Consider the following 15,006-nt stretch of genomic DNA (forward strand, 5'->3'; position numbering starts at 1 on the left):
ATAAAAAAATGTTTTACATAAACAAGCTTCTGGAGCCAGCAGCTCCTTCTTCTGGCAGAAGGGTTGAACAGGAAGGAAGAGGATTGAAGGTAAAGGACTGGAGAGGTTTGGGGAAAGGGGTAGAGTTTGAAAAAGCCACCCTGAACCCCAAGTCAGGGGAACTTACCTTCTGATCCCATCCGGTAAGTCTCCCCTGACCCGGGGTTCTGGGTGCCTTTTCCGAACTCTACCCCTTTTTCCTAACCTTTCCAATCCTTTTCCTTCACCCCTTTTCCTTTCCTTTCAACCCTTCTGCCAGTAGAAGGAGCCACTGGCTCCAAAAGCTTGCATATGTAAAACCTTTTTTGATATGTGTGTTCTCCTGCTGCCACTTGGTGAGTAGATTTTTTATCTATCCAATTACATTCATTATATCTAAAAACAAAGATGATGTGACTTACCAAATGAAAGTGCTGGCAGGTCGATAGACACACAAACAAACGCAAACATACACACAAAATTCAAGCTTTCGCAACAAACTGTTGCCTCATCAGGAAAGAGGGAAGGAGAGGGAAAGACGAAAGGATGTGGGTTTTAAGGGAGAGGGTAAGGAGTCATTCCAATCCCGGGAGCGGAAAGACTTACCTTAGGGGTAAAAAAGGATGGGTATACACTCACACACACACACACACACATATCCATCCACACATATACAGACACAAGCAGACACACACACACACATATCCATCCACACATATACAGACACAAGCAGACATGTCTGCTTGTGTCTGTATATGTGTTGATGGATATGTGTGTGTGTGCAAGTGTATACCCGTCCTTTTTTCCCCCTAAGGTAAGTCTTTCCGCTCCCAGGATTGGAAAGACTCCTTACCCTCTCCCTTAAAACCCACATCCTTTCGTCTTTCCCTCTCCTTCCCTCTTTCCTGATGAGGCAACAGTTTGTTGTGAAAGCTTGAATTTTGTGTGTATGTTTGTGTTTGTATGTGTGTCTGTCGACCTGCCAGCACTTTCATTTGGTAAGTCACATCATCTTTGTTTTTAGATATATTTTTCCTACGTGGAATGTTTCCCTCTATTATAACCAATTACATTCATTGTTAGACTCACACAACCCTGTGGCTACACTGTAGGACTCACAATTTATTTCTAGTGAGTTTCTTTGCATATTCTGTAAATGGTTAGGGTGGTGTAATGTATGTGAGTTGATGGGTCTGAATGCTGCAACAAATAAATAAAACTAACTCCAGACTTGTATTTTTGTAATGAAACAATTCATTATATGCCTACAAATTGTGTAGTCACAGCATATTAAGAGCTAGTAAGTTATCAAGCTTCCAATTTGAAATAATATTGTAAATTGTACAACATCTTGGTGCTCTGTATGAAAATTCACTTTCAGTCTCATGGAATAATAATTGCCACTTTTTAACAAAGTTAAGGCTACTCTGTTCATATGTATGTGTGAGATTGTAGAATCTAAAAATGTTCATGCATGTCAGACTGTTGTAACTCTCTCATTGCCTTCCACATGTACCCTAAAACAATAATTGAAACAAAAAAGACACAGTTCTCTTTCCCAGTCCAAAAACAAACAAAGCTACAGTCTTATTTCTTTATGAAACATAGTAATATTGGTAGTTAATTTTTGTGTTACTGCTACCCTCCTGTTCTGATTGTCAGTTTTTGCAGGTACTTCTGATAACACAAATGCTGACACAAACATTCAGCTGTCACAGTCTCCTAACACTTCATTCTCATAAAACAAAACAGTGCATGAAACACAAAGTAGGTCTTTGAATATGTCTGCTTGTGTCTGTATATGTGTGGATGGATATGTGTGAGTGTGCGCGAGTGTATACCCGTCCTTTTTTCCCCCTAAGGTAAGTCTTTCCGCTCCCGGGATTGGAATGACTCCTTACCCTCTCCCTTAAAACCCACATCCTTTCGTCTTTCCCTCTCCTTCCCTCTTTCCTGACGAAGCAACCGTTGGTTGCGAAAGCTAGAATTTTGTGTGTATGTTTGTGTTTGTTTGTGTGTCTATCGACCTGCCAGCGCTTTCGTTTGGTAAGTCACATCATCTTTGTTTTTAGATATAAAGTAAACTCTTATTTAGATTAAATTTCTTCCTGGATGATACAATGTTTTTCATGCTCACATCACAGAGGAAATGCACAACTTCAATTTGTGTTGCTAACTTTTGTTTTCAGTAGAATGGTGCATTCATGGATGTGAAACCTTTTTGAGTCTCTATAATTTTTCAAGTTCAGATTTTTAATTGGATGTTTCATTCTGCTGGCATTCCTTCTATTAAAGTTTGGAATGTGTAGTGACCTTTTTCATTTTTGATGACAGGATGTGCAGAAGAAACTAGCAGAAGTTACTTATCTCCTTTGCTATGGGCCAGGCAGAGTTATTGTCAAACAGGAAGGTCTTCCAACGGGCATTTATTTTGTATTGTCGGGTAAAGCTGGTATAACACAATCAGCTATAGACCCGGTGTCAAATGAACCTGTCATCATTCCAGCGGGTGATTTGGAGCCAGGAGATGTATTTGGAGAAATTTCTTTAATACATGATATTCCTAGAACGGCTACTGTAACAACTTACAGTAAGTTCACATATTATTTAGTGCCCAAATAAGTGTCTCTGATAATATGGCACTAGAGCATTTATTGAAGAGTACTCAAAATTATTTTCTTCTGTACCTCTTTTCTTTACCTGTTGAAGGCTTCTTTTAGAGACTACTTAATAAGCAGCAAATGGTTCAGTATTGGAACAGTTTCTGTTTATTGTAATAAATTAATTAGCCACTGTTTTGTGCTCAAGAAGTTGGAAGTAAGTACTATAGTGAAATTTAATGAAAAAATTTCAGCTCTGAGAGAAGAAAATGAAATGTTTGTCAAAATTAATAGATGATTCTCTAAAGTTGAGGTGTTGGTAAATAAATAGTACATTTAGTTTTGTACTACACATGACGTGACATCTGCCTCAACAGCAGTTTGTGAGGAAGAAGTTGAAGAAATAGTCCATGTAGGTATGCAGATATACACCATGTTGTCAAAGTGTCACAACAGGACAAGTCATACATGTTGCTGAAAGCTCTGTCAAAATATTGTGATACATCAAAACACCGGTAAGTCTGCCAATACTGGCACTTGTCTGAGATGTGCAATTGCCGCTTTCAAATTTCCACACATAGTACAAACAAAATGGTGTGTAGAAATCTTTGTGTATTTACACAAATCTGAAACTGTCACAAAGTATCCAGAATGAGATTTTTCACTCTGTAGTGGAGTGTGCACTGATATGAAAGTTCCTGGCAGATTAAAACTGTGTGCTGGACTGAGTCTTGGTCCAGCACACAGTTTTAATCTGCTAGGAAGTTTCATATCAGCACACACTCCACTGCAGAGTGAAAGTCTCATTCTGGAAACATCCCCCAGGCTGTGGCAAAGCCATGTCTCTGCAATATCCTTTCTTCCAGGAGTGCTAGTTGTGCAAGTTTTGCAGGAGAGCTTCTGTGAAGTTTGGAAGGTAGAAGACAAGGTACTGGCGGGAGTGAAGCTGTGAGGGCGGGTCGTGAGCCATGCTTGGGTAGCTCAGTTGGTAGAGCACTTGCCCGCGAGAGGCAAAGGTCCCTAGTTCGAGTCTCGGTCTGGCAAACAATTTTAATCTGCCAAGAAGTTTCAGTCACAAAGTAATATGTAGGGTTTGTCATCTTTGCACCCATCATCATTCCATCCAGTGTGATGAAGTTGACTTACTATCTATATGCTGCTGTTTGAATATTTAATGCTATTATTTATGCTGGAGTCTTTCCTATTATACATGGCAGTGACAAAGTTTGGAACACTGTGAAGGTAGAGGAGCTGCATATTTTGGTAATCACGAACCAGCAATGAATCTGCACATGTTTGTTTAGGAACAGCGGAACTACACTGACTGAAAAAAAAAAAAAAAAAAAAAAAAAAAAAAAAAAAAAAAAAAAAAAATTGCTTCTGCACTCTGAAAGGTAGGAGGAAACAAAATTAAGCTACATGTGTTGAGAGGGTTTGAGTCAGATTTATAAAGAACTTGTGCCATGTGTGGATGAGCACTGTCTTGTTGAAAAATGGCACCATGATACTGTCACATGATTGGTAGCACATGAGGACAGGATACCCATGACAAGCCATTGTACCACCAAAGTTCCCTCAATAGTTACCAACTGTGGTCTGAACTTGTGCCTGATGACACCCCACACCATGACACCGACAGTAACACTGATGAGCCTCTCCAAAACATTAGAAAAATGAGACCTGTCCCCAGGACACAGTCATACTCACCAATGATGGTCATTCGAGGTAGCACAGAACCATGATTCATTGCAACACCATTAATCAGCAGTCTGTGTTTCCTGGTCATGACATCACTACAAAAGTACCCATTTGTTTCGTGACATTAATGGCAGCCTATGCACGGGATGGTAATTCTTATTCCAGCTTCTGATAGCCTCTGATCAGTAGTGTGGGATGACACAGGGGTCTTGAATGGATAGTCACAGATGTGAAGGACTTACAAATTGCTTAGTACACAGTACAGTGATCCTCCATTGCGGTGGTCAGAAGTGGTCAACTGTAACCTTGAGGATGGTTATGCCTGCCTTCATGTTCCCTTATAGTTCAGCATGGGCCACTGCCATATCTGAATGGCCCACAAATTTGGATATTGCATGATTCAGTCAGCTGGCATTCTGGCCCGAGATGCTGGAGTTGGCGGTCATGGGTGCTTGAGGTGTGCTTCCTTGTGTATATAAATGGTGTGTTTCTCAGTGCTGATGAGGGCTGTGGCCGAAAGCTTTATGTAAATGTCTTTTAATTGTTCCTGTTTCCAACTTAATGTGTCGTCTTTACAGTAAGTAGCAATCTGTCTTTTTCCTATATTGTTGATATATCTATCTGGAGTATCCATTGTATGATTTTGTTAAAGTTGTTTGCTATTTCTAGAGAATCTAGAACACTTTTGCCATATTTGAGTGGACAGATGTCCTCTGTCCATTTTGTTAGTTTTCCTCTTTCATCAATTATGAAAGACAATAAGTCTTTGGAGTGATTATGTCCTTTATCTTCAGCTGTCTTAATGAATAATGCCTTTGTTTCTCTGTTGGAGCAGCAGTACTCATTTTTTTTGTTTTGAACACTCCACTCTGTTTGTCCGTACTAAGACTGTGTGTTTGTCCCGCCCATAATCACTAACTACACCTTGTAACCTCCCTGCCCGAAGACCCCTGTCAGAACTGAAAATCTGTTTGTATGCTGTACAGTGATAAATTTGGTAAACTACAATATAGCATTGAGTGCCCAAGAGGAAATATTTTAAACTTCGTTAAGTAATTTGAAGGGGTACTATAAGACTAAGCAGAAATAACTAGAAATTGATTATATGTGAGATTTTCAGTATAGAGTATGTTGTGTGGGCTACTGTAGCAATCAGCAATGTCGCAAAAAAGGAAGGAGAGAAGTTGTGATGGCCAGTAGCAGGAATCCAAAATAATCTGTACAAATCATATGAAGATTAAATGAACATTTTACTTCTAAAAAAAATAAATATAACCTAACTTCTCTTCATGAAGTGGCTGCCTGCGCCTCCTACTTGCAAGTACTCAAATAATCTATTACTACTGACAGTTAAGTAACATCTTCCTACTAGCCTGTACTGATGCTCTTGAGGGCTGCGACTGAACTGGGGCTACCACCGATGGGCTGCTAGTTAAATTAATGTTGACACGGGGTGCTGAACTCGGTCTTCTTGGAGGTGTGGTATTGCCCATTCTTTCCATTGGCATATGGGTCAGCGTCTTCTTGATGCCATTTTGTGGCACTGCGCTGGTCAGTGTGCAGTTGATGCTTAAGACTGCACAGATTTCATTTCAGATAATTTTGATCAAGGGATTTTAGAGTTACTAGTGTCCATTTTCATGGACTATTTTTTGTGTCTGTGTTTTCAGTTACTGTTATGATGAATTTATTAAATTTTAGTAGCTAGTGATTTAAATTTCATATCTTCTGTCTCACTGCCTTTGTCATCTGAGAATTCAATATCATTTGCCTTACTAAGTTTATTTGTTTCATACCTTAGTAATCCTGCAAATTGTCCTTGCCTTGTTTTTGAAATTTCATTATTTTTTATTTGTTTATATTTTTAAATTGCATTAATCATTTTGCATGGATCCCATGGCGAGTTGATTGTGGCTTGTGAAAAGAAGTCAGTGATGTACATGTAATTTAAGTGCAACGCAGTGAAATGATATTAGATTGCTGGTTCTAATTATGAACTAACCAGAAACATTCAATTTGAGAGTATAAAAACACGCTTCAATGGAGCAGATGGTTTTTCCCAGCAGAAAGTTCTATAATTCAGTCTTAAACTCCACCATGTTATCTACTTTACATTTAAAGTGCTCCGGTTGGTTGTTGAATGCAACACCAACAACAATTCTGTACCAGTTCTGTACCCTTTGGAGTCTTTATAGAGGTTATTATTTTAGCCTGATGTTATGTTCATGGTTTTCACTCTTTTTTTGAGAAAAGAGTAATATTGGTAATAACAGAGATAATTATGCATTTGTATGTTGTGAATTAGTTGTTAAAACACCTTGTTTTTTGAACAAGTCTTTACAGGATGCTCTAAAATTAACAACAGATACAATTCTTAAAAACTTCTTATGTTTTCAGTGAGTCCCCCACAAAATGATTCCATTACTCAGTAGTAAGTGTAAATATGCAGAGGAAACTAGTTCCTTAGTTTTAAATTGCCTGTATCGGTAATTATGTGTATTGCAAACATGGGTGAACTAAGACACTTTATTAATGCTACACACATAAAAAAAAGTTTTGCGTCATCCTGGTTCTCTGAACTCCTGTGTTCACTTTGGATATTGTATCACAGACACAGTCAGTTTGACTGTTCAGAGATGTCACTAAACCCACCCAAAGATGTAAACAACCATGCATGAAGTGCACCTATTAGATGGAGGGTGTGCGACAGCCAATCAGCTCCAGTCATTCCTCCAGGAAGGAGGTACACGGCTTGTTTTGTCTGTAGTTCAACCATGCCTAGATGGTCAATATCATGGTTCAATTGTGTCCGCATTTTTACTTTGTGCCAGGAAGGGCTCTCAACAAGGGAAGTGTCCAGGCGTCTCGGAGTGAACCAAAACGATGTTATTCAGACATGGAGGAGATACAGAGAGACAGGAACTCAAGGGCTATTACTGCAGTGGATGACTGCTATCTATGGATTATGGCTCAGAGGAGCTCGGACAGCAATGCCACCATGTTGAATAATGCTTTTCGTGCAGCCACAGGACACCGTGTTACGACTCAAACCATGCACAATTGGCCTAATGATGCGCAACTTCACTCCTGACTTCCATGGCGAGGTACATCTTTGCAACCATGACACCATGCAGCACGGTTACAGATGTGCCCAACAACATGCCGAATGGACTGCTCAGGGTTGGCATCACATTCTCTTAACTGATGAGTGTTGCATATTCCTTCAATCAGACAGTCATCGGAGAAGTGTTTGGAGGCCATCTGATCAGGCTGAATGCCTTAGACATACTCTCCAGCAAGTGCAACAAGGTGGAAGTTCCCTGATGTTTTTGGGCGGCATTATCTGGGGCCAATGTACACCACGGTTGGTTATGGAAGGTGCTGTAGTGGGTGTTCGATGTGTGAATGCCATCCTCTGACCGATGGTGCAACCATAGTGGCAGCATATTGGCGAGGCATTCATCTTCATGGACAACAATTTGCGGCCCCATCATGCACATCTTGTGATTGACTTCCTTCAGGATAACGACATCGCTCAACTAGAGTGGCCAGCATGTTCTCCAGACATGAACCCTATCAAACATGTCTGGGATAGATTGAAAAGGATTGTTTATGAATGACATGACCTACCAAACACTCTGAGGGATCTACACTGAATCGCCATTGAGGAGTGGGACAGTCTGGACCAACAGTGCCTTGATGAACTTTAAGATAGTATGCCACGACGAATACAGGTATGCATCAGTGCAAGAGGACCAGCTACTGGGTATTAGATGTACCGGTATGAACAGCAACTGGACCATGACATCTGAAGGTCTCACTGTATGATGGCACAACATGCAATGTGTGATTTTCATGAGCAATAAAAAGGGCAGAAATGATGTTTATGTTGATCTCTATTCCAATTTTCTGTACAGGTTCCGGAATTCTTGGAACCGAGCTGATGTAGAACTTTATTTCATGTGTGTGTATTTCATCAGCTACCTTTTCAGTAAGAGGCTGATACTATTTTTTATTTCTGTACTCATGTGTCATGCAAAAAAGACAAAATTTGCATCTTCTGAAACAGCAAATGGAAGAATCATAAAACAGCAGAGGGTCTAAGAATGAACATTACGGTAAACAATGCATGTGCTCATGATGCTTCAAATTCTGAGTGCCTATTGTTAAGTGATGGACATATAACTACCTCAGATTAGTTTCTGTCATTCAGATAAGATAAAAAATATGAGCCTGCTGTGTCTTGTTACTCCATAATATTGAAGAACGTAAAATCCAGGATGGAAAAGTGAGTCTGGTCTTGCGAGACAGAGCATGTGGTCATCTGTGTGTGTGTATGTGGGGGAAGGGTGGGGGGGGGAGGGGGGGGGGTGGCACGTGTTCGTGTGTGGGTACGTGTGGTCTAATTCGGATGAAGGCCTTTCCAGCTGAAAACTTAACTTCCTTGACTCTTTTTGTTCTGCCTACCTGTGACTCAACATCTCCACCATATGGTGAGTAGCAGTCCTCCATAATATTCTAAATTTTGCATTAGAATATCATGAGTCATGCAGACCCAAGCTTTAACCAAGTCACAAAATATTCCCAGTGGTAGTAATTTCTGGTTTATTGAATCTATTTTCTCATCTGTCAAGATAAATACAGCCTACTCAGTTGACAAACAATGGAAAATCCAGGATGGAATGTAACCATATTATGGAAGGAAAGTTGCTACTCACCATATAGCGGAGATGCTGAGTCACAGATAGGCACAACAAAAAGGCTATCATATATAAGTTTTCGGCCAGCAAGGCTTTCATCAAAAATAGACTACACACACACACACACACACACACACACACACGACTGCAGTCTCTGGAAACTGAAGGCACATTGTGAGCAGCAGCACAAGTGTATGATGGGAGTGGCAACTGGGTGGGGTAAGGAGGAGGCTGGGGTGGGGAGGGGGAAGGATATAGGGTAGGGGTGGAAGACAGTGAAGTGCTGCTGGGGAGCACACAGGGACGAGGTGGAGAGAGGGTAGCGCAGCCATGTACAATTTGGAGGTTAGACAGAAGGCAGGGGGAGGTGGTGGGTGGGGGAGGTTAGCAGGAAAGGAGAGAAGTAAAAAGCCCAGGTGTGATGGTGGAATGAGGGCTGTGTAATGCTGGAATGGGAACAGGGAAGGGGCTGGATGGGTGAGGACAATGACTAACAAAGATTGAGGCCAGAAGGCAGGAACATAGGATGTATTGCAAGGAAAGTTCCCATCTGCACAGTTCAGAAATGCTGGTGTTGGTGGGAAGAATCCATATGATACAGGCTGTGAAGCAGTCATTGAAATGAAGGATAGCGTGTTGGACAGCATGCTTTGCAACAGGGTGGTCCATTTGTTTCTTGGCCACAGTTTGTCGGTGGCCATTCATGTGGACAGTCAGTTTGTTGGTCGTCATGCCCACATAGAATGCAGCACAGTGGTTGCTGATTAGCTTGTAGATCACATGACTGGTTTCACAGGTAGCCCTTCCTTTGATGGGATAGTTGATGTTTGTAACCACACTGGAGTAAGTGGTGGTGAGAGGATGTATGGACAGGTCTTCCATCTAGGTCCATTACAGGGGTATGAGCCATGAGGTAAGGGGTTGGGAGCAGTGTTTGTGTAGGGATGGCCGAGTGTATTGTTTAGGTATGTGGATGGCAGAATACCACCGTGGGTGGGGTGGGAAGGATAGTGGGTAGGACATTCTCATTTCAGGGCATGATGAGAGTTAGTCAAAACCCTGGCAGAGAATGTAATTGTTACTCCAGTCCTGAGTTACGAGGGGAATGCTCCTCTGTGGCTGGAAAGGGGGGGACTGGAAAGATACGGCATGAGAGATTTGTTTTTGTACATGTTTGGAGGATAATTATGGTATGTTAAGGCTTTAGTGAAATCCTCGATATATTTCGAGAGGGACCACTTGTCACTTCAGATGCGAAGACCACAGGTGGCTAGGCTGTATGGAAGGGACTTCTTGGTATGGAACGGTGGCAGCTGTCGACGTGGAGGCATTGCTGGTGGTTAGTTGGTTTGATTGGACAGAGGTACTGATGTAGCCATCTTTGAGGTGAAGGTCAACATCTAGGAAGATGGCTTATTAGGTTGAGTTGGACCAGGTGATGCAAATGGGGGAGAAGCTGTTGAGGTTCTGGAGGAATGTGGATAGGGTGCCCTCACACTCTACCCAGATCGTAAAAATGTCATCAGTAAATCTGATCCAGGTGAGGGGTTTAGGATTCTGGGTGCTTGGGAGGGATTCCTCCAAATGGCCCATGAATAGGTTGGCATAGGATGGCACCATGTGGGTGCCGATAGCTGTACCTTGAATTTGTTTGTAGGTAATGCATTCGAAGAAGAAGTATTGTGGGTGTGGATTTAGTCACCCAATAGAACAGTATCGGCCTGCTTTACAGGCAGACTACACATCAGAGACAAGGTAAGACATTTCAGCCCCTGCCATATAGGCTGCTCCACATGATAGGCGTGTTTTGCGGGGATATAATGGGCCTATCAGTGACCTGCGTTTTAGGGCAACATATACTTCAGAGTCAAGGAAAGGTTTTCCAGCCCATGATATCCTTCCATGCCAGGTGTGTTGTGTTTAAGTAGTTTTGGCTTGTTTTATCAACCTGCTTTGCATGCCAGCATATTAGTCAGTGGCAGAAAATTGATTTATACTCCCTGACATGGGAGTGGCATTGCTCTGCTTCACCAGCAGGTTGTGCAGTGGCTATACCTGCAGATCGTCATGGCTGAGGGGAGGATGAGATGGATGGTGGAGGGAATGGACAGAGATAGGGGGTCAGGACAGGATGGAGAGGGTAGAGGGGTCAGGAGAAAATGGACAGAGAGAGGGTTGCATCAGGGGATTGACAGAGAGAGGAGGAGGAATATGGATAGATTGGGGAGGAAGAGATGAGTTGCAAGAGGATGCAGAAACAGATGGATAGGGAGAGGAGGGTTGGAGAGGTGATGAACAGAGAGATTGGGGTGCAAGGGAGATGGAGAGAGAGGAGGAGTGAGGATGTGGTGGACAAATAGAGGGGGAGGATGAGATGGATAATGAGGGATGGTTCAGGTGGAGTAGATGGACAGAGAAGGGAGGGAAGAGGAGGTGGACAGAGAGGATCGGGGAAGAGAAGATGTTCAGAGAGGGGAGGGAAGAGGAGATGAACAGACAGAGAGGGACAGGAGGAGATGGACAGAGTGAAAGTGCAGGAGGGATAGACACAGAGGGTGACAGGAGGAGATGGGCAGAGTTGGGAGAAGCATATGGACAGAGAGATGGGGGATGGATGAGATGGTCATAGGCTGAGGAAGGAAGAGATGAATCTAGAGATGTAGGGAGGAGGAGATGCGTGTCACAATGTTTCAAACATGTGCTTGGGCAAAGCTGCTGGAAAATGGCTAGTGCACATACAGAGCACTCTTTTCAGTAAGTTATATACTAGTACTACACACTAATATCACATAGCAATGCTTAAAATCAAACACAGTTCACAAAGTACTACACATTTCCAAAAAATTACTGTAAAAATAGGAAGTGCTGTCACAAATATGAAATTTTGACTGTTTTTTGAATTTTTCCAAATCCCTAATGACTGATTTGATGTGACTTGGAAGTTTGTTATATACTTTCATGCTTTAATAATGTACTCCTTTCTGTATCATGCTCAGATATTTTTTGTCTTTGTGATGATGATGTTAGTTCATGTATCATGATCATGACAGCCACTGTTTATTTTGTAAAATGTACAATTATTATTGGCAAAGTACATAACCGACAAAATATTCGGGCATGGCATGGTGAGGATTCCCACTGTTTGAATAAATGTCCGCAAGGGCATCTGGGGTGAACTCTGCTCATAATTCTGATGAACCTATTCTGTCCAATAAAGATTTTATTTACAGTTGACTGACTTTCAAAGAATATGATCCCATATGTCATAAATAAATGGAAATGTCTAAGCTATGGACCTTTTGATTGTTTCCAAGTCACAAAGAGATGCAATCAAGCGAATGGCAAATGCTGCCAAATTTAGGTCGGATGTGTAAAGTAGCGGAATTAGGTTGTTATTAGTATGTAATCCCAGGAATTTGGAAGACTCAATTCTCACTACATCTCTGTCACCATATTTTATTTCAACATCATCTTGTTTTTTGTGTGGTGTGTGAAACTGAATGAACTGAGCTTGTCAACACTGAGAGACAGGCAATTTGAAGTGAATGAATCTAGAGCTTCTTTGAATGCAGTGGATGCAGTGTTCTCTAGATTCCAATTGGCTATTTTGTCAGTCATAATGGATCTCACATCTGCAGACAGAGTGAAGTGTACTTTTTGGCTCATACACCACGGGAAGTCGTTTGATAAAGATCAAGAACAGTAAGGGACTAAGTGTTGAGCCTGCGATATATACATTTCTGTGTGCCACAGACAGAGCAGGCTAGTGCCATTGCAGAATTGTTCGACACTATGTTCTGCTTTCTGTTGTCTAGATAAGACTCAGTGCACATCCCTATGTTAGCATTTAAGAATAGCACTTAGTCTTCCCAAGTGGAAGTTTTTTATGAACACTCTCAAATGCTTAGGCAAATCACAAAAGATTCCAACTGATGACATTTTATTGTTCATGTATTTGAGAAGTTGGTTGGCTAGTGAGAAAAAGAACTGTTCAGTTGAAATACCCCTTTGGAATCGCAGCTGATTGTTATCAAGAATACTGTGTTTATTAAGATGGCTGATTGTTATCAAGAATACCGTGTTTATTAAGATGATTGGTAATCATCTTGTGAACAAGCTTCTCTAGGATTTTAGGAAGACATCTTAGCAGTGAATTTGAGGAGGAAGTTCGGTTTGGTTACACCAAATAACATTCCCATTTTGCAGTAGTTCGTTTATTCACCTAAACACATCAAAGGCTTACAAAGAACTGACATGGCGGAACTGCACAAAGATAATCTTAGCTTAGTTCAAAGACGATACTCAGATCGATGCTGGTGTCGACCTCATCGGCGCCACATAGCACATAGTCCCCCCCCCCACCCCCCACCCCCCCCCACCCCCCCACCTCCACCGCAGTACAGAGTACTCTTGAGAGGCTGGGGGGTGGCGGTGACTATAGCATCGCAGGAGCCGGACCACCATCAGCTCGGCAGCATCGTTGGGGAGCTGTGTGGATACATGTCGTGAAGAAAGGTTCGCCCACCGAACCTGGAAGTCTTTGAAATGAGCCGGGCATCGTACTGGGCATGCTGGTCATGCGGCGACAGGTAGGCCGGCGGTTTGCGGGTAGAACGGAGCGACGACGACGATGTCTCTGATGGGTGTGACGAACACACAAAGCATGTCCAGGTCGACGTCGGGCGAGAGGGGAACACATTTCACCAGGTGGCAGGGAATGGCAGAGGTTGTATCATGAGCACTGGATGAAGGGAAACACACGACAAACACTGTATCATCACAAAGTATTATTGAGATGTCGTGGATTGTGTCTGGAGGGACAGGCAAAAACACCTCGAGTAAGGGCACGTTCAAGATGGGGGGGTGTGAGAAACCTCGACAGGGTGAGGCAGGCGAAGATGGGGAGGTTGAACGGACCGGCAAAGGGCCCAGCGGCGAGGGCGTGATTGTAGGTAAGCTTGACGTGGGAAGCATGTGGTCACTCAACGGAGTGCATGAGACCGGAGTAGGGGGCGAGGTCGGAGGAGAGCTCGACGATTGGAGCTGGAAGTCACTCGATTGAGTGTGTAATTCTGATGTGGAGGGAGTGGTCGGAGCGTCGTGAGGCATGACAGTGAGTGGTATGGTCGTGGCCTGAAGGGGGGGGGGTAGAAGAAGGCTCGACATGAGCAGGCTTAAGTCTGTTGAGAGAGACTGTGACAGCAGAATCTTTCATCTGGATGTCATAGGTGTTGCCTGAGCGCCGGAGAACTCGGTACAGGCCAGTATGTGGAGGTAGGTGGGGAGCATGGACAGTGTCATCTCGGAGCATGATGTACTCGCAATTTTCAAGAGATTTCGGGATGTGAACCTCAGGGCGGGAATGGCTGGTGGGCAGAGGGATGTGGAGGTTGATGAAGTGGTGTCTGACGCGGTCCACGAAGGAAGGTAAGTCAGACTGAGGGAGAGAAGCAGAAGGGCTCACAAGTTCGCCAGGGAGCACAATGTTCTGACCATATATGAACTCAGCTATTGTGCCTTTGAGGTCTTCCCTATAGATTGCACAAATGCTGAGTAGCACAAGGGGAAGGGCCTCTGTCCATATAGAGTCGTGGCATCGAAGAGCCGGGGGTGGGCTAAATTATGCAATGCTTTGAAGACAGTTCAACGGAGCGGGGTTGGCATCAGGGGGCATAACGTGCCCGTACTGTCATCGCACCAGATCTCACCAGAAATGCCAGGGAAGGTGATGCGGATAAAGTGTAGTGAAGAGGTAGAGTCTGAAATCAGGTTTTGTGTCTCCTCGTAGGCAGGTTGGAGGTTAGCCAGTTCAGAGAGGTCTAACAGCGAATGGATGGCGTCGACTTGTGAAAGGAAATCAGCAACTATATTTTCAGCACCCTTTATGTGTCTGACATTGGTGGTGAACTGAGATATGAAGTCCATGTATCTGAAGCAGCGAGGAGGCGGGTCAGCTGGCGGGTTTGTAATGCCCGCAGCCAGGGGTTTGT

The 15,006-nt window shown here is 43.0% G+C and overlaps 1 protein-coding gene across 1 annotated transcript in view; it reads left to right on the plus strand.

The window, feature by feature from the left end:
- The window catches only part of LOC126199668 (cAMP-dependent protein kinase type I-alpha regulatory subunit-like), a 226,049-nt gene that overhangs the window by 86,114 nt on the left and 124,929 nt on the right, over nt 1–15,006 (plus strand). Inside the window, exon 4 of the mRNA XM_049936596.1 lies at nt 2,353–2,608. Coding sequence (XP_049792553.1) covers nt 2,353–2,608 — 256 coding nt within the window. The remainder of the gene's footprint in view (nt 1–2,352; nt 2,609–15,006) is intronic.

Source organism: Schistocerca nitens, chromosome 8 (genome assembly GCF_023898315.1).
Source record: "Schistocerca nitens isolate TAMUIC-IGC-003100 chromosome 8, iqSchNite1.1, whole genome shotgun sequence".
NCBI classification, from domain to species: Eukaryota; Metazoa; Arthropoda; class Insecta; order Orthoptera; family Acrididae; genus Schistocerca; species Schistocerca nitens.